This window comes from Lepidochelys kempii, chromosome 9 (genome assembly GCF_965140265.1).
Source record: "Lepidochelys kempii isolate rLepKem1 chromosome 9, rLepKem1.hap2, whole genome shotgun sequence".
Lineage (NCBI taxonomy): Eukaryota > Metazoa > Chordata > Testudines > Cheloniidae > Lepidochelys > Lepidochelys kempii.
Window position 1 is genome coordinate 24,498,619 of NC_133264.1, and position 22,230 is coordinate 24,520,848.

The 22,230-nt window shown below is 42.5% G+C and overlaps 2 protein-coding genes across 2 annotated transcripts in view; one reads left to right on the plus strand and one right to left on the minus strand.

The window, feature by feature from the left end:
* Positions 1–15,932, minus strand: part of TIPARP (TCDD inducible poly(ADP-ribose) polymerase) — a 61,788-nt gene extending 45,856 nt beyond the window's left edge. The window contains exon 1 of the mRNA XM_073359608.1: positions 15,117–15,932. The gene's annotated coding sequence lies outside the window, so the exon portion shown is untranslated. The remainder of the gene's footprint in view (positions 1–15,116) is intronic.
* Positions 15,386–21,058, plus strand: SSR3 (signal sequence receptor subunit 3). The gene is made up of 5 exons (XM_073359612.1): positions 15,386–16,410; positions 17,282–17,408; positions 18,374–18,472; positions 19,649–19,780; positions 20,506–21,058. Exons 1-5 carry the CDS (start codon positions 16,272–16,274, stop codon positions 20,570–20,572), a joined length of 564 nt encoding a protein of 187 aa, XP_073215713.1. The 5' UTR covers positions 15,386–16,271; the 3' UTR covers positions 20,573–21,058.
* The last annotated feature ends 1,172 nt before the right edge of the window (positions 21,059–22,230 follow it).

The window sequence follows — 22,230 nt, forward strand, 5'->3', positions numbered from 1 at the left end:
GAGCTCAGCCCTTGTGCTAGTATGTAACCACATCAGAAGTGTGTTTCCCCTTATGCATCATAAATTCCACATTCTGATTGGTGCTCAAAATCTCATATTAAGAATGTGACCCAACTATGCATTTCTTTTTAGCGAGTAAGGTCTTGAATGCTTAGTGAAACCACTGTATTACCCATAAGAAGTACACAGAGACAATATACATTTTCTGCTTGCTCTTTTCTGGCTTGCTCATAAAAAGTATCTGTGTGTGTAGTCTGATTCATTTGTGGGGATGTGGAATTAATGATTCAGACAGTCTCTACCCTGAAAATATTTAGCTGTTGATCATTTTTACAGACACATCTTGGTATTTTAGGATTGTAGGCCTCGAAGCACACTGGCCTATATATCTGCAAGATGGTCCACTGTTTTCAATTTATTAGTACAATGAAACTTACCGATTTTTGGAAATATGTAATTAATTTTGGTTGTAATTTAGGTATCAATTCTGCCACGGGAGTTGGTCACCTGAAGAACTGCTCCAAATTCTGAAAACTCCTTATTATGAAAGAAAGAACTTTATACAATAAACTGCCTTTATGCCTCAAATAGACATTGCTTGCCATTAACTCATCAAGCAAACAAAGCCACTTAGTTGTATGCAAAATCCCTCAGCCTTTTTAAGGATGTCTTTCTAGGTGATTTTGTCCACTGCAACTATAAACATCAGTGTTGCACTAACCAAAGAGGGAAACTGATGTCCTGTCTACACTATAATTCTGACCAATGTGGGGGGCCTGGTTCATAGATTCAAAGGTCACAAGGGAGCACCGTGATCATCTAGATTTCTAGTCTGATCTCCTGCACAAACATAAGCCATAGGACTTTTCCACAATAATTCCTGTTTGAGCTAGAGCCTCTTATGGAAAAACATATGTTGATTTAAAACTTACCAGGGATGGAGAATCCTCCACAACGTTGGTAAATTGTTCCAGTGATTAATTACCCTCACTGTTAAAAATTTACACTTTACTTCCAGCCTCAATTGGTTTAGCTTTAATCTCCAGCCACTAGAGCTTGTTAAACCTTTGTCTGCTAGATGAAGAGCTTAATATCAAATATTTGTCGTCGTCCCCCTCCCCCCCCCCCGTAAGTACTTATAGACTGGACCAAGTCACCCTTTCCAACAGATTACAGCACCCTTAGCATGGTAAACTTCTGTCACGTTTAAAAGATAGTGATCTTGGACAGAATTGTGTTTTATTATTATTTTCGAACCATGCTACACCTTGGTTATTTGTAGGACTGCAGCATCAATCATGGATTCAATTAAAACCTAGTTCCGTACAGTGCAAAACTCAATCATCTCAACCATGTACTGTAATATAGGTCTAACAACATGGTATTTCATCAATAAAATTCATGTCTACTCACCAAAAGAGAATTTATAAGCACTTTACTGCACACAAAAATTGCACTAATTCATCTACATCAGTTTAGAAATTGGGTGGGCACTCTCTAAACCTATTTAAGAGTGTCCACACAAGGGAGTTACACCAATTTAACTAAATCAGTGCAGTCCCTTTGAGTGGACTCTCTCAAATGGGTTTAAGAATGCCTTATATCCATTTAGCTGTATTCGTAAACTAAACCAATATAGGGCACACAAACAAATTTAGTTAAATCTGTACAACTTTTGTGTTTAGACAAGGGCTAATTCTATGCTACATGTGACCTCTAATAGAAGGGTCCTACCACATGGTAAAAATTATTGTGTGGATGGCAGCCCCATGTTTCCTTTCATGTAGGCTGGTGCCTATTTAAACTAAACTGAGTTGGAACATTCTTGGTTTTATAGTTCACTTTAATTTACATCAAATAACACTAACTTAGAAACACTTCCAAGAATTTTAAGAACTAACCTGAGTAGGTGAATTACTGTCTCACATATAAGTAACAATCATTCACTAATAATAGTTTCAGTGAATTCAAAAGTGGCCATCTGGAAGATGACACCACTGCAGTATATTGTGTCTGACAATGTCTGCTAACACTTTTGTTTCTATAACAAATATTTAATAGAGCTTCAGTTGCTAAGTCAGAGGCTGATTCTGCAAATGCTCTGTATACATATACCTTTACACCTATGAGGCGTAAACCAAAGTTTCAGGGCAGGTATGAGGCTCTGTCTGACTGTATGCCTTTACAAAATCAGGGCCTACAACATTAGTGCTTTACTCCATAAGTCAGAGGTGGGCAAACTACGGCCCACAGGCCAGATCCAACCTGCCAGCCGTTTTAACCCGGCCCTCAAGCTCCTGCTGGGTTGAGGGATCTGGGGTTTGCCCCGCTTCAGTGCTCCAGCCAGGGAGCAGGGTTGGGGGCCCTTCCATGTGGCTCATGGAAATCGCGGCATAGCCCCCCTCTGGCGCTCCAGCCGGGTAGCAGGGTCGGGGGTCATTCCACACGGCTCCTGGAAGCAGCGACATGGCCCCGCTCCGGTTCCTATGCACTCCAATGGCGCTCTAATGGGAGCTGCAGGGGCAGTGCCTGCGGACGAGGCAGCGTGCAGAGCCGCCTGGCTGCGTCTCCATATACGAGCCAAAGAAGGGTCATTCTGCTGCTTCCAGGAGCCGCTTGAGGTAAGTGCTGCCCGCAGCCTGCACCCGAGCCTCTCCCGGCACCCCAACACCCTGCCCCAGCCCTGATCCCCATCCTGCCCTCCGAACCCCTCGGTCCAAGCCCAGAGCACCCTCCCACACCCCAAACTCCTCATCCCCAGCCCCACCCCAGAAACAAGTCTCATCCTGCTATCCTTATTCAGAACTGAATAAAGTCCCTTATTGTCTGAGAAGATAATGCAGGACCTAACTTTTGGTGTAAACTAATCTAGAAGGCACAAAGGGTAAATTTTCAGCAATATATGTTTGTGTACATGTGAGGGAAGAAACTAATCACACACAAATCCTAAATTAGGGCCATATTCTCTCCTTACTTAGGTCCAGGTTTGGCCCATTATAACATTAACAGATGCCAGCTACAAAGTCGAGACTTGGATTTAGATCTGAAGTTAACCAATGTTCAGTGGTGTTTAGGTCTCTAGTTTTGGTTCAGGACATTAATACAGGAGTCTCTGGTAGAGGCGATCAGAACCAGAGTGACTGGAAATTCATCACTAACTGGGATAACATACAATTTTTCTCAAGAAAGGATGACAGAAAATGTCTGAAAGATAAAGGCGCTCAGGCTAAAGGGGCTTATTACAGTGTCTACACTGCAGCTGGGATGCGTGATTGCAGCACATGTCCACACTAGCTTTGATCTAGCTAAAAACAAAGCTAGCTTCAGTAATAATAGCATTGTAGCTATGGCAGCAGGGGCAGCAGCATAGGCTAGCTGTGTGAGTACATATTCAAGATCCTGGGCAGAGTTGTACTCAGGGGGCTAGTTCATGCCATTGGCCATGCTGGTGCGGCTACACTGCTATTGTTAGTCAAGCTAGCTGTGACCTAGATATGTCTACATGTGCTTCAAACACACCTCCCACTTGCAGTGTAGACATACCCAAAGGGCACGTGTACACACTACAGACTGGAGGTCGGGCTCTGAAGCACTGGAGAAAGTGGGGGGGTGGGCTTGATAACCCAAACCATATCAAAGCAGTCTACACAGCTATTTTTAGAGCACTAGCATGTGCCCTACTAGAACAAGTCTATGGAGCTGGGCTTGGAGACTTTCTCCCAGATGAGGTGTAGACATGCTTTTAGTGACCAGCACGGTCCACAGACTGTGAGGTTAGAACATATAGCATATTACAAATTTAAAGGAAATGATGGAAGTCCAAGAAGTCATGCCTGTGTGAGGAAGGACTTGGTGGTGAAACACTTATTGAAACCAAGTAAAAGATACTGCATTTGTGCCTAAGGAATGACTCTTTTGGAGGAACAGAGCAAGACAGAGGATTGCCAGACAGGAAAACTAATGGCTGCTAAGTCAGCCAAGTGCACATCTTAGTTTAGGATGCTGATTAAAGGGCAGCTTTCAAACAACAGAAACAGGTGGGTACTTTTGGTATTAGTGGTATTATGAATGTGATTCAGTTTGAAAATATATCATGCTGGAACAGAGGTCACAAGCTGAGACAAAACTTGACTGCACAGGTGCAGGAAATCTGGAGGAAACACTCACTGAATTCTTGCTGATCATATTAAAATAACCGAGTTTCATCTTCAAACTGATTTGAAGAGAGGAACATTTGACAGGGTTTGTTCCTAATGCAACAGAAAAAAATATCACTGATACTGATTTTCTGTTAGCAGGATAGATGCCCTGCTAGCTCACATTCTGCAGCTAGTTGGAATAAAAAAAGTAGTTCTAAAATATCAGTAGTCTGTCGATTTTATGTTCTGTGATTTACTCAGACAATCATGTTAAATAGGGAAAGAACAGAAAGGTCATATTGAAGTCCATGTCAGGGACATATGGTTTATGTTATGTTATATGGGTGTGTAGCCCAGCAACTTCCACACTGGACACCATGTTTTATACGGTCTCTAAGATAGTTCAAATTGTGCAAACTTCATTGGGATAGTATATTTCACCAAAAAGGTGACATCTGTTTAATTACAGATGGGATTTTCGTAGCTCTCCCAGAGGATGCATTCTAGTTCATATTTCTTTTTGGCACAATTGTTAAAGTTGGAATTTGATAACCCTAGCCTAAAAATCTTTAGCGATACAGTTTTAATTAAAATACTGTATAATTATACAAGATATGAGGAATTGTCATAAAGGACAGAGTAATATAATGGACTATAAGCAGTACAGAAGTGTTCTAATGTAAATGCTGTGTGATCGCAAAAATGGTTCTACTCAATCTGTTCACTATATAAGCTTCTTCAATTTCAGTTTTTAAGTTGTTTAAAATTTCCCAGGAATTCATCAGTGTTTACCACAAATATTTATAAATGGGTGAAAATCAGTGCAAAAAATTAATTTCACAGTTCTCTGGGTAAATGTCAGGTTTAATACTGGGGGAAAGGAGGACAACAGGAAAAAAGCAAAAAACAAGAAAAGTAAGAGTACTGAAAGTTTAAAAGCAATTTAATACTGTTTGTTTAATGAACTGTATATTAACAGTATTTACACATATGAACATGCATGTGTGTATGTATCTTCCATTCCATGACACTGCATTTCTTTAACAGACAACCTCACATATGCACTTACACTAATTTAAGATTAACATAAACACAGTAACCTAATGTAATTTACTGGATTTTCTTAGCATAATCAGTATTTTCATGTACTTAAGTAGTCCAAAATTTGGGTGAAAAAAAATTACTAAAAACTAAATAATAGTTTTTGTAAAACCTGGAGCCTTTTCAGTAAAAATTGAAAACCAAAAGTCTTATCAATGCAGAAAGCTCTTATGAACAAACTATTAATCTCAAGGCTCTTTTCCATGGTCGTGGAGTTATCATGAGTTTTTGAATTAAACTAGAATAGTATACGTTATCAGGCTGTAAAAAAATATTTCATTATCTTAATAGAGCTAAACCAAGACAAACAATACAGGATGTTCGGAGAGCTTGAGAAGCAATATTCACAGTACTCTACTACCTGCAGAAATTATCTCTGTGTTCCCAAGCGTTTATATGGGCATAACCAAGCAAATGTAATCAGAATCTGTGAAAAAGGTCACATTGTATACAAGGGAACAAAGGGAAATGCCTTCATAGATTGCAATAATCACTATAAGATTTTTTTAATACATGAAAATGATATTGACAAGATGGGGAAAAGTCTCACTTTGAGAGTACAGGCCCAGATGACAGACTGGAAATACTGGAAGACATACGGACCTGCAGCGTAACAGTCTGATCTGCAGCAGATCATTTGGTCTACTACAGGAACTGGGAAGAGACACTCACCAAATTTAGATTCAGATCAGAACTGAAAAGTTCTGGTGTGTTTGGACATGGTTTTATTTTGATGATCTGTAGCACATGCATAACTTAAGGCCCAAAGCCTCCCATCCGGAGCATACAGCCCAAACAACAGGCTGGGCAATAGATATCTGTGCATGGGGCTGGTCACTGGAAAGAGAAGGAATGCTCACCCAGTCTAGGGAGCAATTCCAGAGCCACTATATGGCTGGTACTTCAGCACTAACAAACCTTTTTCAAGGATGGAACAAAAAATAGGAAAGCCTGCGTAGCAATAGACTCTATCCTTGACATACCTCAACCTATTGCCTGGGCATTGTATGAACAACCTCTGCACAGGCCCCTGCAAATCCTACCCCTCCTTTGCATATTAGAACTACATTAGTCCCACTGCCAGAAAGATTTGCACACCTAAGGAGCACTTAACTCTGAGTGAAAACTTCCAAGTAATACTAATTATGGAAAAAGAAAAGGAGTACTTGTGGCACCTTAGAGACTAACAAATTTATTTGAGCATAAGCTTTCGTGAGCTATAGCTCACTTCATTGGATGCATTCAGTGGAAAATACAGTGGGGAGATTTATATGCACAGAGAACATGAAACAATAGGGTTACTATACACACAAACAGATCAGGTAAGGTGAGCTATTACCAGCAGGAGAGCATGAGGGGGTGGGGGAGGGTGGAAACCTTTTGTAGTGATAATCAAGGTGGGCCATTTCCAGCAGTTGACAAGAACATCTGAGGAACAGAGTGTTGGGGGGGAGGACATGGGGAAATAGTTTTACTTTGTGTAATGACCCATCCACTCCCAGTCTTTATTCAAGCCTAAGTTAATTGTATCCAGTTTGCAAATTAATTCCAATTCAGCAGTCTCTCCTTGGAGTCTGTTTTTGAAGTTTTTTTGTTGAAGAATTGCCACTTTTAGGTCTGTAATCGAGTGACCAAAGAGATTGAAGTGTTCTCCGACTGGTTTTTGAATGTTATAATTCTTGACATCTGATTTGTGTCCATTTATTCTTTTACGTAGAGACTGTCTAGTTTGACCAATGTACATGGCAGAGGGGCATTGCTGGCACATGATGGCATATATCACACTGGTAGATGTGCAGGTGAACGAGCCTCTGATACTGTGGCTGATGTGATTAGGCCCTATGATGGTGTGTCCTGAATAGATATGTGGACACAGTTGGCAACGGGCTTTGTTGCAAGGATAGGTTCCTGGGTTAGTGGTTCTGTTGTGTGGTTGCTGGTGAGTATTTGCTTCAAGTTGGGGGGCTGTCTGTAAGCAAGGACTGGCCTGTCTCCCAAGATCTGTGAGAGTGATGGGTCGTCCTTCAGGATAGGTTGTAGATCCTTGATGATGCGTTGGAGAGGTTTTAGTTGGGGGCTGAAGGTGACGGCTAGTGGCGTTCTGTTATTTTCTTTGTTGGGCCTGTCCTGTAGTAGATAACTTCTGGGTACTCTTCTGGCTCTGTCAATCTGTTTCTTCACTTCAGCAGGTGGTACTGTAGTTGTAAGAACACTTGATAGAGATCTTGTAGGTGTTTGTCTTGGTCTGAGGGATTGGAGCAAATGCGGTTGTATCGTAGAGCTTAACTGCAGACAATGGATCGTGTGGTATGGTCTGGATGAAAGCTGGAGGCATGTAGGTAGGCATAGCGGTCAGTTTCTGGTATAGGGTGGTGTTTCTGTGACCACAGCTTATTAGCACCGTAGTGTCCAGGAAGTGGATCTCTTGTGTGGACTGGTTGAGGCTGAGGTTGATGGTGGGATGGAAATTGTTGAAATCATGATGGAATTCCTCAAGGGCTTCTTTTCCATGGGTCCGGATGAAGATGTCATCAATGTAGCGCCAGTAGACTAGGGGCATTAGGGAAAGAGAGTTGAGGAAGTGTTGTTCTAAGTCAGCCATAAAAATGTTGGCATACTGTGGGGCCATGCGGGTACCCATGGCAGTGCCGTTGATTTGAAGGTATACATTGTCCCCAAATGTGAAATAGTTATGGGTGAGGACAAAGTCACAAAGTTCAGCCACCAGGTTTGCTGTGACATTATCGGGGATACTGTTCCTCACGGCTTGTAATCCATCTTTGTGTGGAATGTTGGTATAGAGGGCTTCTACATCCATAGTGGCTAGGATGGTGTTTTCAGAAAGATATGATTTTGATGAAGTGAGCTGTAGCTCATGAAAGCTTATGCTCAGATAAATTTGTTAGTCTCTAAGGTGCCACAAGTCCTCCCTTTTCTTTTTGCGGATACAGACTAACACGGCTGCTACTCTGAAACTAATTATGGAGTCACTAGTATTGTATAGTATATAGTACAGTTTAGCCTCTATAATTAAAGTAATGTTCAAGTCTGGTAAGGACTTAGCTTTTTTTAGGCTGTCATACTGATGACAATCATTCTTGGGCATTGAGAAATATAGATTCACATTAAGGCAAACAGATGCAACTGTCCTAAAGAGCTGACTGATTTACTATTAACCACAGGTCTCAGAAAATTTTGCTTTTTAATCCAACACTGATTGTGCCTGCAGCCTACATTTAACACAGATAAACAAGACAATCAAATAGACAAAACAAATCCCATGTAGGAAATAGCAGTGTCCTTGTAAAACACTTTGAACTGTTTCCAGTTTAGAGATTCAAAGAAAGCAGGAGAGTAGCACAGTAGTACAGATAATCTCTGCATTTCCAGAATGCTTACTGCTATTCCCAGTGTTTTACAACTTAAGAGGAGGCCTACTTTCCAAAAACAGAGATGACAGCATTAACATTTATATCACTAGGCAAAATTCTGCTCTCAGGTCAAAATGGCTGATGTTGGCACTGATATTCTATACTTTTGGTACGTATGGAAATATTTTGTTTTCAGAGAAAGCATAGAACTCCTGGGAATTTTACACATATAGGGAGAGTATTGCTGTTGAACTATGGGCTAAATATTCCCCTCTGTGCACAACTTGAGTAAATGGGCTTTACGCAATGCTGCTTTGCAAGGGTCCATTCGACACAATCCTCCACCTAAGATTGAAATGCCAATATACCACTTAGTGGCCCTTTTGGAGCCACTAGGGCTGCAGTGGCCTCTATGATAGCTTTTGCCTTGTATAAGGTGGTGGGTTTGGCAGAGCAGAACCCTTCAGTTTCACTACCTTTATTGCTGTCTGCATCTTCAGAATGTACCAGGCTAGTAGCACCACCACAGTGAAGGTTGAGACCGGCTTACTCTTTAAGAGCTGATTTTTCTAAGTACTCTAAAATCCACACGCATACAGTAACTCCTCACTTAACGCTGTAGTTATGTTCCCAAAAAAATGCAACTTTAAGCAAAACAATGTTAAGCGAATCCAATTTCCCCATAAGAATTAATGTAAATAGGGGGGTTAAGGTCCAGGGAATTTTTTTTTTTTTGCCAGACAAAAGGCATTATATATATTTTAAACAATTTTTAGCAAGCAATTTAAAACCGGTATTAAACAGGCTGGCAGCCCCCAGCAGCTCCCCTCAGCCCCTCCCACAGCGCCTCCTGCCCGCCAGCGGACCCTGAGGATCAGCGCCTTCCCCCTGCTCCCCCTGCCTCCTGCCCGCGGCAATCAACTGGTTTGCGGCGTTCAGGAGGCTGGGGGGAGGAGCGAGGATGCGGCGCGCAGCCTCCCCCCTCCCTCCCCTGCCTTCTGAACACCGTTGCCGCGGACAGGAAGCAGGGGAGGGAGGGGGGAGGCTGCATGCTGCATCCTCGCTCCTCCCCCCAGCCTCCTGAACGCCGCAAACCAGCTGACTGCCGCGGGCAGGAGGCAGGGGAAGGCGGGCGGGAGGCGCTGGGGGGGCACAGGGGAGCTGATAGGGGGGCTGCCAGCTGTGGACAAAGCAGGCAGCAAAAGGACGTTATAGGGGAGCACTGCACAACTTTAAAGGAGCATGTTCTGTAATGGAGCAGGGACGTTACATCAAAACAACATTAAGCGAGAGGACGTTAAGTGAGCAGTTACTGTACTCTGATTTCCTTGAAATTTCCTTTGTCTTATTGGGGCTCTGTGTAGGGTTTATGGTCCAAACCTGTGGTTGTTTCAGCAACATGTTCCGAGATACAACGTCACCTAAAAAAATCACGTGATATCAAAATTACACTTCTTATAACATTTTTTGCATACACCCGCAGATCAGACTAGTGCACTGATCTACTCCAAACTGGTATCACCAGGGCAGGTTTCAAGTCTGCTAGAGTCTGGCACCCACTGCCCCTTTACGGAAGCAATATTTCAAAAATTATTTAGGATTAAAGTTAGATCTACAAGCTGGCTCAAGCCTGGGTGATGCACTGGAGAATGATTTGCACATGCACTGCGGGAGTGCTACTCTGTAAGAGTAGGTATTCAGGTAAGAATGCTGACCCACTAACTTCCCTTCTCTCTATGACCTCTCCAAGCTTACCAGAGTTAGCAGGAGAGTGGATCCTGTGTATAGAGAGCTGGTAGCTGAATGATGGAGAGGTGTCTTCACATGTACAACAGGAATCTTGGAACAATCTGTGATGCTAATCTGGGGTCACCTGGTTAAAGGGTTCCTGGGAAATAGGCTCCCCTTCCCCGCAAACAAAAATGAGCTGCTTATACTTTTACAGTGCTCTAAAATCCACATGTATGGGTAAATTGCCTTAAAAACTGATATGTGGCAACCAGGGCTGGCATTTGTTGTACAAATTTGGTGTCACTGATCACAGGGTTCCTAAATTCCAGCTTCCCACAAAATTAGCTTCTTTTAATTTTCAAAATGCTGTAAAATTCACAAGCATAGTGAAATTGCCTTGAATATCAGTGTGCCACAACAGGAAAAGGGTATTCTTTGTAGTACAATTGGAGTAATTTGGTCCAGGGGTTCAAATACAACAGCTACAGACTGCCCCTCCAATAAGGATTTTTATATTTTAATATTCAAATTGCTCTAAAATTCATCTGTATACAAAGATTGTCTTGAAAACTGGTATTCGACAGCAGAGCTGGTGTAGACTTTGAGAGAGGTGGGCAGAGAACACCCTTGAGATAAATGGGTCAGTTCAAATCTCTCTGAGCTACTGGGCCAGGCTATATTCATCCCTATATTCTTATTCAGCTGAGAACATTCCATTGAGATGAGTGGGGTATGTTACACCTCTGAAATCCTCCGAGGCTGCAAAGGCCTCTCCCCTTTCACTAGCCCCCCTAAACTCCCCAAGAGTAGAGTCTGGAGCTCTCTTGCTCCCCCCCTGCTGCCTTTGCAGGTAGATCTGTTCCTCACAGTCCATCTGTTACCACGTTCCCTCCTCCCCATGGCCCTCCAGTCCAACTGGGTTATGGAGGGCCCAGGAGAAGGGCAGAGCTAGGTCTGAGTTGTTGTGTGGTGTTCCCAGGGAAGGCAATCAATCCTCACTCCTCCTTCAGACACACACAATGCCCCTCAACCATGCCTCCCTCACGACCACCACTTCTTCAAAAAACAACATTCACTGCCCAAAAACTTCATTAATGCAGAGTTAAGGCTGATCGTCAGTGACTTGTACCATTCTAGAATGTGAAATGCATCTCCACTTAAACCTCTGAAAACCAAGAAATAAAGAATTATGGAAAAACAAATGTCTGAAAACCAGGAAATATGCAATTGTCACTCACGACTCAACCTTAGCTCTGTATTAAATTTTTGTGAGTGCTACATGCAGGATTCATCACATTATTATTAAGGGGGTCTCACTATTTCACTATATATTCCTATGTGAACGCACTCAGACAGCAGGAATGATGTGCATGGCATAAATGCATAGACAGACAAAATGAACTGTTAAGTGAAAAGATTTTCAAGAACTGTGCATGAAAACCCTCTCAGGATGGGAAATATTTTGTAGTTTAGACAAGACTGAACTAAGGTCCTGATACTGCAATTGGATCTGATTACAAGATCAGAGACTACGAGGTGAAGAGTAATTCAGACAACAAGTCTTGGCTGATCTTCCAAGGTTTCCTCATGCTGCTGTGTCTTTGATTTTCTATGATGGTTCAACTAAAAAGGACAAAGTGTTAGAATTTTAGCTACAGGTCTGCATTTCTTTACCAGATGCTAATGAAGATCATGACATAGGGCCTCTAAAACTTGTCTTCCTTTCTCCGTTTGTATATATAAGCAATAACAGCTTGGGCACATGCAAGCGTGGAGTTTTTTCATAGGTTTGTGACAATGTGGGAACTAGTTGATGGGCAAACACTTGCCAGTTCTACTAGCAAACACAAACTTTAATAGAAAGAATAATATTAAAATTCCCCTCCGGAGGAAAAATGACAAATTTCTAAAACACATGCCCCAGATGAAAACTTACAATTTTTACAAAGATTATTGTTTCTAAAAAAAAAATTTTTTTTTTTTTTGGAAAATAGCAAAACACAGAAGAGGAGGAATAAGCTTGCACTATGTCCCAATTTTGTCAAAATCAGTGAAAAAAAAATTTTTTTTAAAACTGTTTCATCAGAAACGTAAATTAAATTTTTTGAACAGCTCAATTTCCTTCAGACAGTGATTAATATCAAAACTATAGGTCTGATCTTGCAAATCCTTCCTCATGCAAATAGACCTTATGAGAGCAGTCCTTAGGCCTGTAGTTTCATTCATTTCAATGGCATTACTTCCATGAATAGGGACTGGTGATGAGAGTAAGTTTTGCAGGGCTGTGACTGGACCCTGTTTTAGATGTGACTTTGTTTTGAATCAAAGGCAAAAGGTGTTCAGAAAGGAAATGGCTGTTGTTGAGTTTTGAGCCGCCGACGCCACCCAGCACCAGTGGGCTGCTGCTGCCCATCCTCCCTCAGCACTAGTGGGGTCCCAGGCCACCTCACCCAGCACCCACAGCCCTGGACCACACACTCCCCAAGCACCCACAGCCCTTCCCCCCCACAAGTTTTAGTTAGGGGTATATAGTAAAAGTCATAGACAGGTCACGAGCCATGATTTTTTGTTTACTTCCCATGCCCTGTCCATGACTTTTACTAAAAATACCTGTGACTAAAATGTAGCCTTAATTATAACCACTTTACTACAATAAGTTTTCTCTCTCATCCAGCTTTCAACAAATGGCATAAGCGAACAAAGTTATCAAACCAAATAAATGAAAACTAACTTCCTTACCACATGCTCTTGAAGCCTCTTCAGACTGGAAACAAAACTCTTTTAGTCTTTGCAACGTAACTATGTTTAAAAACATATTTAAATATGGTTCAGACATGGCTACGACAATCCCTACTTACAATACTTATTCAGCCAGTTTGGATTTGAAAAGCAAATGGTCTAGTTGACCAGAAGGAAGAAGATACTGTTCCAAAGTGATGTTCTCCCTCCTGTGTGTACCCAGTGCTGGGACAGGAACTTGGATTCCTATCCTACATGCTATATTGCTTAAAAAAAAAAAAAATTACCCATACTACTAAAACGGAGAAATGTATGTAACGCTCTGGTCAATTCTCTGAGTAATAACATGTCTAAGACAGAAAGTTCCTTTGAGTAGAACATTTGCACACTGCTTAGTCACATAAATAAATAGTATCATTAGTAAACATGTGGTTGTTTTACTGTTTGTTTTAAGAAGAACCCACAGGCAAATCTCAATATTCCCAGTCTTTCTTACTACTTTCTTACTTTATATTTAATAGAAATTTTAGAGTGCCATCTAGGGGCAAACAGCATTTGCCAAAAGACTGCTGAGGTCTGTTGTATAGTATAAAGCATTTCCAGAACACATTTAGTGTAACCTAAAGATGCTGCGATGAACTGGGACACTATGGGTCAGATTTTTAAAGGAAGTTAGGCACCTCAAGACAGACAACTAATGGGATTTTCAAAAGTGTCTAGGTGCCATGGCAGTTAGGCATGTAGGTGTTTTTGAAAATACCACTTAGGTGCCTCTGTGCATCCTTCGGTGCCTAAATACCATTAAAAACTTGGACCTATGGAATGTCTTTTTTGAAGAGTTTATGCTTTTTGTTGTTATTTAATTAAATTTTTCACCCTTTTGGGGTGTGAAGAAATCCTTCCAACTACAAGCTAGTACAGTTGTATTGTCTAGAGACAGGCAAAAAAATGGCTTTAAGACAAGGGTGAATGGATTATATGGGGAATCCCATTATTAATTACTGGATTTTACAATTTAGTGAAAATGCAAAACAGTGCTAAAAATGAAACCTCACCGATAGTGCTTAAAATAAAATAGTGTTGTAACAGGAGGGAGGTACAGCATGAACTAATGTTTGCAGGTGAAGGGTACTAAGTGTGAGAAGAAGTAAAGGCACCACCCAATGGTTATAAATGCCCTAGCTATATTTCAAGCCATGACTGACAACTGGGGGAGGGACTCATTTGCTGATGTGTTGTTTCCCCCTTGGCCCATAGGTAGCATGACATCACTGACACTAGCCCTGCTATCACAATACAGTGCCACTCTAAGCAGTCTTGTTGGTCTACATTTTGGTAAATTTCAAATAATTAAATCAACTTTCAATATGAATTTTCAGTTTAACAAAAGGAGGTCCAGAAAGTCAACCATGCTTAGATTTTTTCATGGATGTGTCTCTCAAATTAATTTTGAAATTTTCAGGTACCACTTCCCTACAGCACCTAAGTTTTCTCACATCAGAGAGAACAACAAATTCGAAAATTAAGCAGAGAGCTTCAAGATGGATTGATTTATGAGAAACGATTAAAAGAACTAACCATTTCTATTTTGGCTAAACAATAATAAATTTTTTGTAAATTATCCTCATGTATGTGTAAATGTATGTGTAAATACTAAGGACGGAGAGAAGAACTGCTTTGTCCTAGAGGGCATGAAGTAATGGAACAAAATTACACCAAGAAAAATATCCTAATAGCAAGATCTATTAGATTATGGAATATTCTCCCAACCCTACTTGTGAAAGTTCCAAAAGTTGAAACAAGCGAGAGACAAATAGCTGCAAAGGAACTATGCCAACTACATTTTAAAAGGGTGGTTAGGACAAACAGTAAATGTTGTTTACTAGTGCTCTCTTTCCTCCAGTTTCTCACATACATGCTTTCTTACTGGTTTCTTAGTTTTTCAACGTACTTAGCCCAATTTAGTATTCATAATTAAAAATGTCCTAGTAGGGCATGTCCTATGACATTATCCCAGGAGGTACTCACTCATTACCTTAAAAAAACTTGGTCCCCAATCCTGCAAGCTGGCAGATCTCAGTGCTCTCAGCCACAGTAATCATAGCAGGTGGCAACAGCAGCGTGGCACGACGATGAGATCTTGAGGCAACGGTATTCATAGTGTGTAATACAGTCCGTACGTTCCTAGGTGACTTTGCGCAGAGCGGCGACCTCCCGCCATTGCATGCTCACGTTGGTGCAGCGAAGCGCTTTCGGCGCGAGGTCAGCGTGCTGTGCTGCAGGGCTGACACGTAGGTGCGACACCACTGCAAGGCCAGCAACGACCCGGCAGGGTGAGGTCACCGTGGGCCGCTGCTGTGGCACTTCAGAGCACAAGCAGGGGGAGGCGCTCAGGGCTGCACTGGTACCGTGGGACAGACTGACCGAGGCAGCGCCCCTGGGCCAGTCCCAGCTGCCATCTCTTGCGCAGCTGCACCTGTGACACTGTATGCAAAAGGCTGCTTGGGCGAATTCGCTAGTTAGAGTCCATTGCTGGTGGTGACAGAGAGGGGACGCGGCGGGGACCGACCCTGGCGCGTCAGAGACCTGGCTCGCGCCAGCGCTTAGCGGCCCGCCAAAGGAGCGAGCGATAACGGCGTCCCCTGACGGGGTGGCCCGAGGCTGTGGAGGGCTCGGCGGGGTGAGGGCTGGCCGTGAACTCGAGGCTCCCGGCTGCGGCCTAGGGCACCTTCCCCCGGGCCCGGATACTGGCGGGGATGCTCCGCCCACCAGCCGGCTTCTTCAGCATCTCTGTGCGCTTACGCCGCTCCACCCCACACCCACGTCGCCGGCCCCTCTCGAGGCACGTGGAAAGTGACCCCTCCCCCCCTCCAGCGCCTTCCACGTCGGCCGGGCCTGGTGACCCGGAAGCGACCCCCGCTCTGCTGGGAGTCGGAAATATTTTCTCCGGCGTTTGTTTGATACGACGCTCTTGTCGGAATCCGCTCGTTTAGACGGCGGAAACTAGCCGCTTTCCGGGGCGTTTCGCGGCCGGGAGGAGCGGAGAGGCTGCATGTTGACCCCGGAAGGACTCGGGGCAGAGGCGCCCCCCCCGCCCTTCGGCTGTGTGTGCTGAGTGTACGTTGGCTGCCTCAGCTACGGGTCCCGGGCAGGACCAGCGGTTGGCTTTCTCGCTCGGCAGGTCTCGGCGATGGCTCCGAAAGGCGGTAGCGGGGCCCGGCAGCAGTCGGAGGAGGACCTGCTCCTGCAGGACTTCAGCCGCAACCTCTCGGCCAAGTCCTCGGCGCTCTTCTTCGGCAACGCCTTCATCGTGTCCGCCATCCCCATCTGTGAGTGCCCGCGCGGCGAGCCAGCGAGCGGGGCTCTCCTTGGGCCGCCATCCCTGAGGGGCCGGGCGGGCTCGCCCCGGTCGCTCCGTGTCTGGCGGGCTCGGCTCCCGCCGCTTCCTTTCCGGCCCGGCGGTCCCGGGGGAGGGGTCGCGGCTCGAGGCATCCTCCGTGGTGGCGACGTGGCACGTTAGTGGGTGGAGGGGTTTGAGCAGCGGGCCTATCGCGGCTACGTCCTGTGCCGGGGCCCCCGGGCAGCGGCAAGCCCCTGAGCCCATCTTCCAGCGCTGGCAGCCGGCTGCCTCCTGCCCTGGAGAAGGGAGACGTGATGCGTGAGGCCGGAGCAAACCAGCGGCTCTCGTGGAATCTGCCATGGGGCCGTTCGTGTATCCACGGGGGGGATCCCGAGTCCCACCGCGCGCTCTGAAATTGCAGCGCCCTCTGGGGCATTTGCTCCAGCAAGGTGAAGGGAGGCATCGCCTTCCAAATCCTGCCGTGACTAACTTGGCCTTCAGCTTCCCTGCACTTAATTGTGTGGCAGAGGCGTGGGAAAAATTTGTGTAGTGGGGATGCTGAAAGCCATTGAACAAAACTATAAACCCCGTATATGATGGAAACCACTTCAAGCCAGGGGGTGCTACTGCACCCCTAGTACTAGCACCCTTGCTGTGAGAGTGTCACAGATGAGCCCCTAAAAACATAGATCTTCTCTGCCTCAGGAAAATGACATTTTAAAAAATTGACAGCGCTGTCTTATTTCCGTCCAACACATATGACTAATTCTAGAGCAAATGTAGTGAAGACAAAAATGTTCGGAACCTCTCTCGCTTAATGGGGAAGTGAATAAATCTTTATGAATATTCTGGTTTTTTAGGGCTGTACTGGCGGATATGGCACATGGATCTTGTTCAGTCTGCAGTCCTGTACAGTGTAATGACCCTTGTCAGTACATATCTGGTAGCCTTTGCATACAAGAACGTCAAGTTTGTTCTCAAACACAAGTAAGCTTGCTAACAATTTGAATGTATCTTTTCATAACAGAGATAGTGAAATTAACATTTACAGTGGGTTGTTTATTCCAATTTTTATCCAATTCTGGTGTATTGAATAAAGCTCAACTCCCTGAAGCATCATTTGCCACTCGGAGGAGTATCTTAAAGGATGCAGGGTGTGTCCACTGCATGAAAGAGATTCTCTAAGAACACGTCTCCTCTTCTGCTCCAAAATGTAATTCTAGTTTAAAAATTTTTTTGTTTTACGTAAGGATTGGAGTAGCTTCGGAAGTTCTAATCTGCTTTTCCATGACTTCTGATATTGCATTGGTCAGTGAATTGTCCTAACTCTTGATTGAATGGAGTTCTTAAGCATCAAGCTCAGATTTTGATTGGTAAATTTCTGCTGAAAATCCTAAACCATCAGAAGAAAAATTAGAATGTCATTGGTTTCACTGTGGAGATGAGCATCCTCAGCCAAGTGAATGACTGCTGTCTCAAAATGTCAGTGTGCTGAGGGTTTATGAGACTATTACTTGAAAATCATGCTTAAGTCTGTTCTTACAATTGTTGCATGTAACTCCTGAGATCACTATAGCTGAAAGATCAATATTTTTTTAGTTGTCTGATTTGATGGCCTTAACACCAAACTTACAAGAAAGTTGGTACTTTCCCTTACATTGGCAATCGATTTCTCCTGTTTGTGTAGGTCTATCCCATTTGTGTGGAAAGACATTTTTAACGAAAAGGAAAAGAACCAACTTTGGTAAAGGTCTCATGGGCAGCTGTAGTACCAGAAACTACATTTGATTAATTCTTTAAAAATCAACTAGCTTTCAGTTGGTGTCTGTTTAATTTGATACAAAGTTGCTAAATGTTTTGGTTTGTTTTTGACTCCCATAATGTAAATGAGAAGAAACTGTAGTTATTAAACTTTCATATTTTGATTCTGATCAAAACTCATATCATTGCAGAGTAGCCCAAAAGAGAGAAGATGCTGTTTCCAAAGAAGTTACTCGCAAACTTTCTGAGGCAGACAATAGGAAGATGTCTCGCAAAGAGAAGGATGAGAGGTAATCTCCTTTAATTCTCACTGTAATGTTTCATAATATTTTGTATGACTAGGATCCTAATTTTAAAGGCTCTTGATAGGATATTAGTCACTGTCTCTTCCTTCATGACTTGAGAAGACATCTACAGTCCGTGGGAACTCTGCAGCTGATGGATCCTATGGTGAAGCACTTTTGAGCTGAGGCAGGATTGTTAACAGAAAGTCTGTCTTTGGAACCATTTATCAAGACAGGATCAGAGAGGCCAAGACTGACTGTCCTTGGAACGTGAAAACTCAGCTTTTCACAAAACCGTTCCTATAACTGAGTCTGAATAATGGATTTTTTTTTTTTTTTTTTAAAGAGAAGCTGTATTAAGGAGTGGTGAAGGTTAGACCCTTGATAGACAAAGTGGATCTCAAATTTGAATTTAATGACTAAGAACTTTAGTGATGGGTATATTAGGAATACTTTGTTTGATAGCTATAAAAAAACAAACTTAAGACACTTATGACTCTTTTGAGAGGTGCTGATGAATACTTCTGGGAATTGAACCATCAGCTTTTTAGAGCAAGGACCACGTTTTCCCTTGGATTGACAGCATGGACACTGTACCCGCAAAATGAGTATTCATCTCAATCTAGTAATAAAGGTTCAGTTTTTGTGACCTTATGTTTTTCAAGAATCTGGGTCCAAAATGACTTAAGTATGTACGCGTATACTCAATAAATATGGGTTAGTATTTCTGTAACTAGCTTGTCAAGCCTCAAGTAGCCCTGACTGCATTCTCTGTTGTAGAAGCAGCCTGAAAACAGTCAGAGGAGCAGTATGTATGTAGCTAGGCAGGGAATGTCTTTGTATAGTTGTTAAACTTGGTTATTTGGGACACAATTGTGCCCTTGTGGTTTCTTCATATTCTGTTATGGAAAGAAGAAGAGACACAACAATGTTAAACAGCATTGCATGCATCTGGTTTTATTAATTTATTGGTGACAGAAATGACATAGTCCTACTATGGTGACTTGATGTACAGTAACTCATTCTGTCATGGTAAAAGGTACTTTATCGAGAGGTTTCAGTGTGTCCTTTTTTTACTGTCCTACAAGGTGCTCTCTCTGAAGGAGTGCTGCAGTAGTGGTGTTAGTGTCCAGATTTGTATTAATCTACAAATGTTTAAAATTTATTTGCATTTATACATAGAATTCTGTGGAAGAAAAACGAAGTTGCGGATTACGAAGCAACAACATTTTCTATCTTCTACAACAACACCCTCTTTCTCGTCTTGGTCATCATTGCTTCATTCTTTCTGTTGAAGAATTTCAACCCCACTGTGTATCCTTTACTATTTCACTGTAAACAAGCTGAGAACTGTTCACAAGCTTTTTATTGATAGCCAGGTAGTTTCGTAATTTAGTTTGTCCAATAACATTTGGGCATTAAGTTATAGAACAGCCTAAATAGAGATTACCAAGGCAGCTCCAACCTGTACTTGCATGCTGATGGTTTTTGTTCTCATTTAGCATTGAACGTTCTTGGGTGAACGTTCTCATATGAAGAAGCTGCTGTGGTATGGATAACTTGATGCAATGGTGTGCGCTGCAGTAAGCTAGTTCATGTTAATATGGAACTGCCCTATGATATGTTCTTGTCAGGAAATGTAAATATTTGTTGCTGTGGGCTGTTGTGCTACTCTGCAGTCATTTCCTGAATGTGAAATCACTTCCTCCAGATCTGAAGTAGCTTACTTTATGCAGCACTGATTTGATGCAGTAGTCAAGATATGCTGCCTGGTTAACAGCATTTAAAACTTCTCTTTGGAGGCTAGTCTAGGCTTTATAGATGTTGTTTTTTTAAATTAACACACTTATAAATAGGCTTAATTCCTAATAGCATCTGTCTCTAAACTAGACTTCAAGTATGCAGTATCTATTACAAAAATCAAATGTAGCAAAACTCTGTTTCCACTCTTTCTCTTCAGACTCCTACTGTAGATGTTTATTGCAAGAGATGTTACTTGTGGTAGCTTTAAGTTTACATCCTTAACCTTCTCCCCACAGAAACTACATTCTGTCTATAAGTGCTTCATCTGGACTGATTGCCCTGCTATCTACAGGCTCCAAATAGACAAAACAGTGGTCATCTGTTCATATTTGTGGGTGGATCCAATTTCATTAAAGACTTAAGGGTGGCAAGTGTAAGCAGTCTGAAAACTTGAGCTTTTTTACAACAATAAATGTAAAGCAAACTTTGAATTTAGCTTTGGTTACTTGGTAAGATATTGTAAAAATAAAATTGAATGAATCAAACTTAAGTGGCAGAAGGAAGGAAATATACCAATTCAAAAACTGTTATAAGCTTAACTCCTTGGAATTACTTTGTAATCATAATAAGGATGATTTGTCAGATGTTTCTGTTGGAGTTTTCATAAACTGGATTAGGCTATTACTCCAAAGCACAGAAAATAGCCGTGCTCTGAACTCTGTGGCAGACTTGCAAATATGATGGGTTTTTTGATATGTATAAAAGAGCTTAACCCATTAGTTACAAAAAGTGACAATCCATCTCTTAATACTTATAATTTGAAACGTTTTAATAAAAAGTTCAAGAATACTGACTGTAGTGGGCTTCTTGATATTTACCTTCTAAATTTCTAAGATTTTCAGTTGGCAAACTATAAGTAGAGCTCTGTGATTGTGGCAGCCTGACCTTGCCCTACATCCTGCTAGTGTATTTTCACTCCATGCATCTGATGAAGTGGGTTCTAACCCATGAAAGCTTATGTCCAAATAAATTTGTTAGTCTCTAAGGTGCCACAAGGACTCCTTCTTATTTTTCCCTTTTAAGGACCTGCTCTTCTCCAGGCTTGACACACCTCACAGGTGTGCTGGATTGGGGCTGACTGCATAGAGGATGTCTTTAACCCCTTTTTGACTGGGATGGGGATATGCTAGATTTTCCTACCAATGTCCCTAGTCAACAACCCCAAACTGCTCTATTTGCTCAAAGCTCAATTGCTCTCGTTCTCTTCCCCACCCCCCATAGCCCCTCTAATACCAAAACTTATAGCTAACACAATGGCTGTGTTGCCTATACAAATCTGTGGCATCCTAAAAATTGAACATAGGGACAGGTTAAAATAAAATGCAATACTGAAATACAAGATGTGATACTGTACCATATTTTCATCTACAAGGAAGATTAACTGCCTTTTTAATATTTAAATAAAGCCTCTGCAGAACTTCCAGTTTGCAGTTCTAGAGTGGTGCAAGTATTAGGTCTGGCTTGCCTTAGAGTATGCAGGGTTTGTCTAAGTATTTTACATGGAGAAGCTTAAAGATGACTTTCAGAGAGGAAAAAGTTTGGATATGTTTTGTTCTTTTCTGCTGCTGCTGCAGAAAGCTATCTTTCAGAAAATTGTTCTAGACTGTTTTCAGGTGTTTTCACCTTGAATTGTGGTCTTTTCTGCCATGGGCCACTGGAGAATGGTAGGCTTGACATCACAGGTTAAGGTCTGCCTCTTATTCTGTTTGTACAGGGCCTAGCATTAGTGGGATTCATTATACTTTGAGAACAACAACAAACTCCCACTTCTGCACTGAGGTAGAGTTGTGGGGAGGATAGAAACCAAAAAGGAAGAACATGGCAGAATAAATGTTGGGCCCTAATGCATCCAACTCACAAATAGTACCACTGACTCTTAAATGGGACTACAGTACTCACATGCCATAGTTAAGAACATGGATTTGCAGGAGAGGGACCTAGACTTTCAGCCTTTTAGGAAG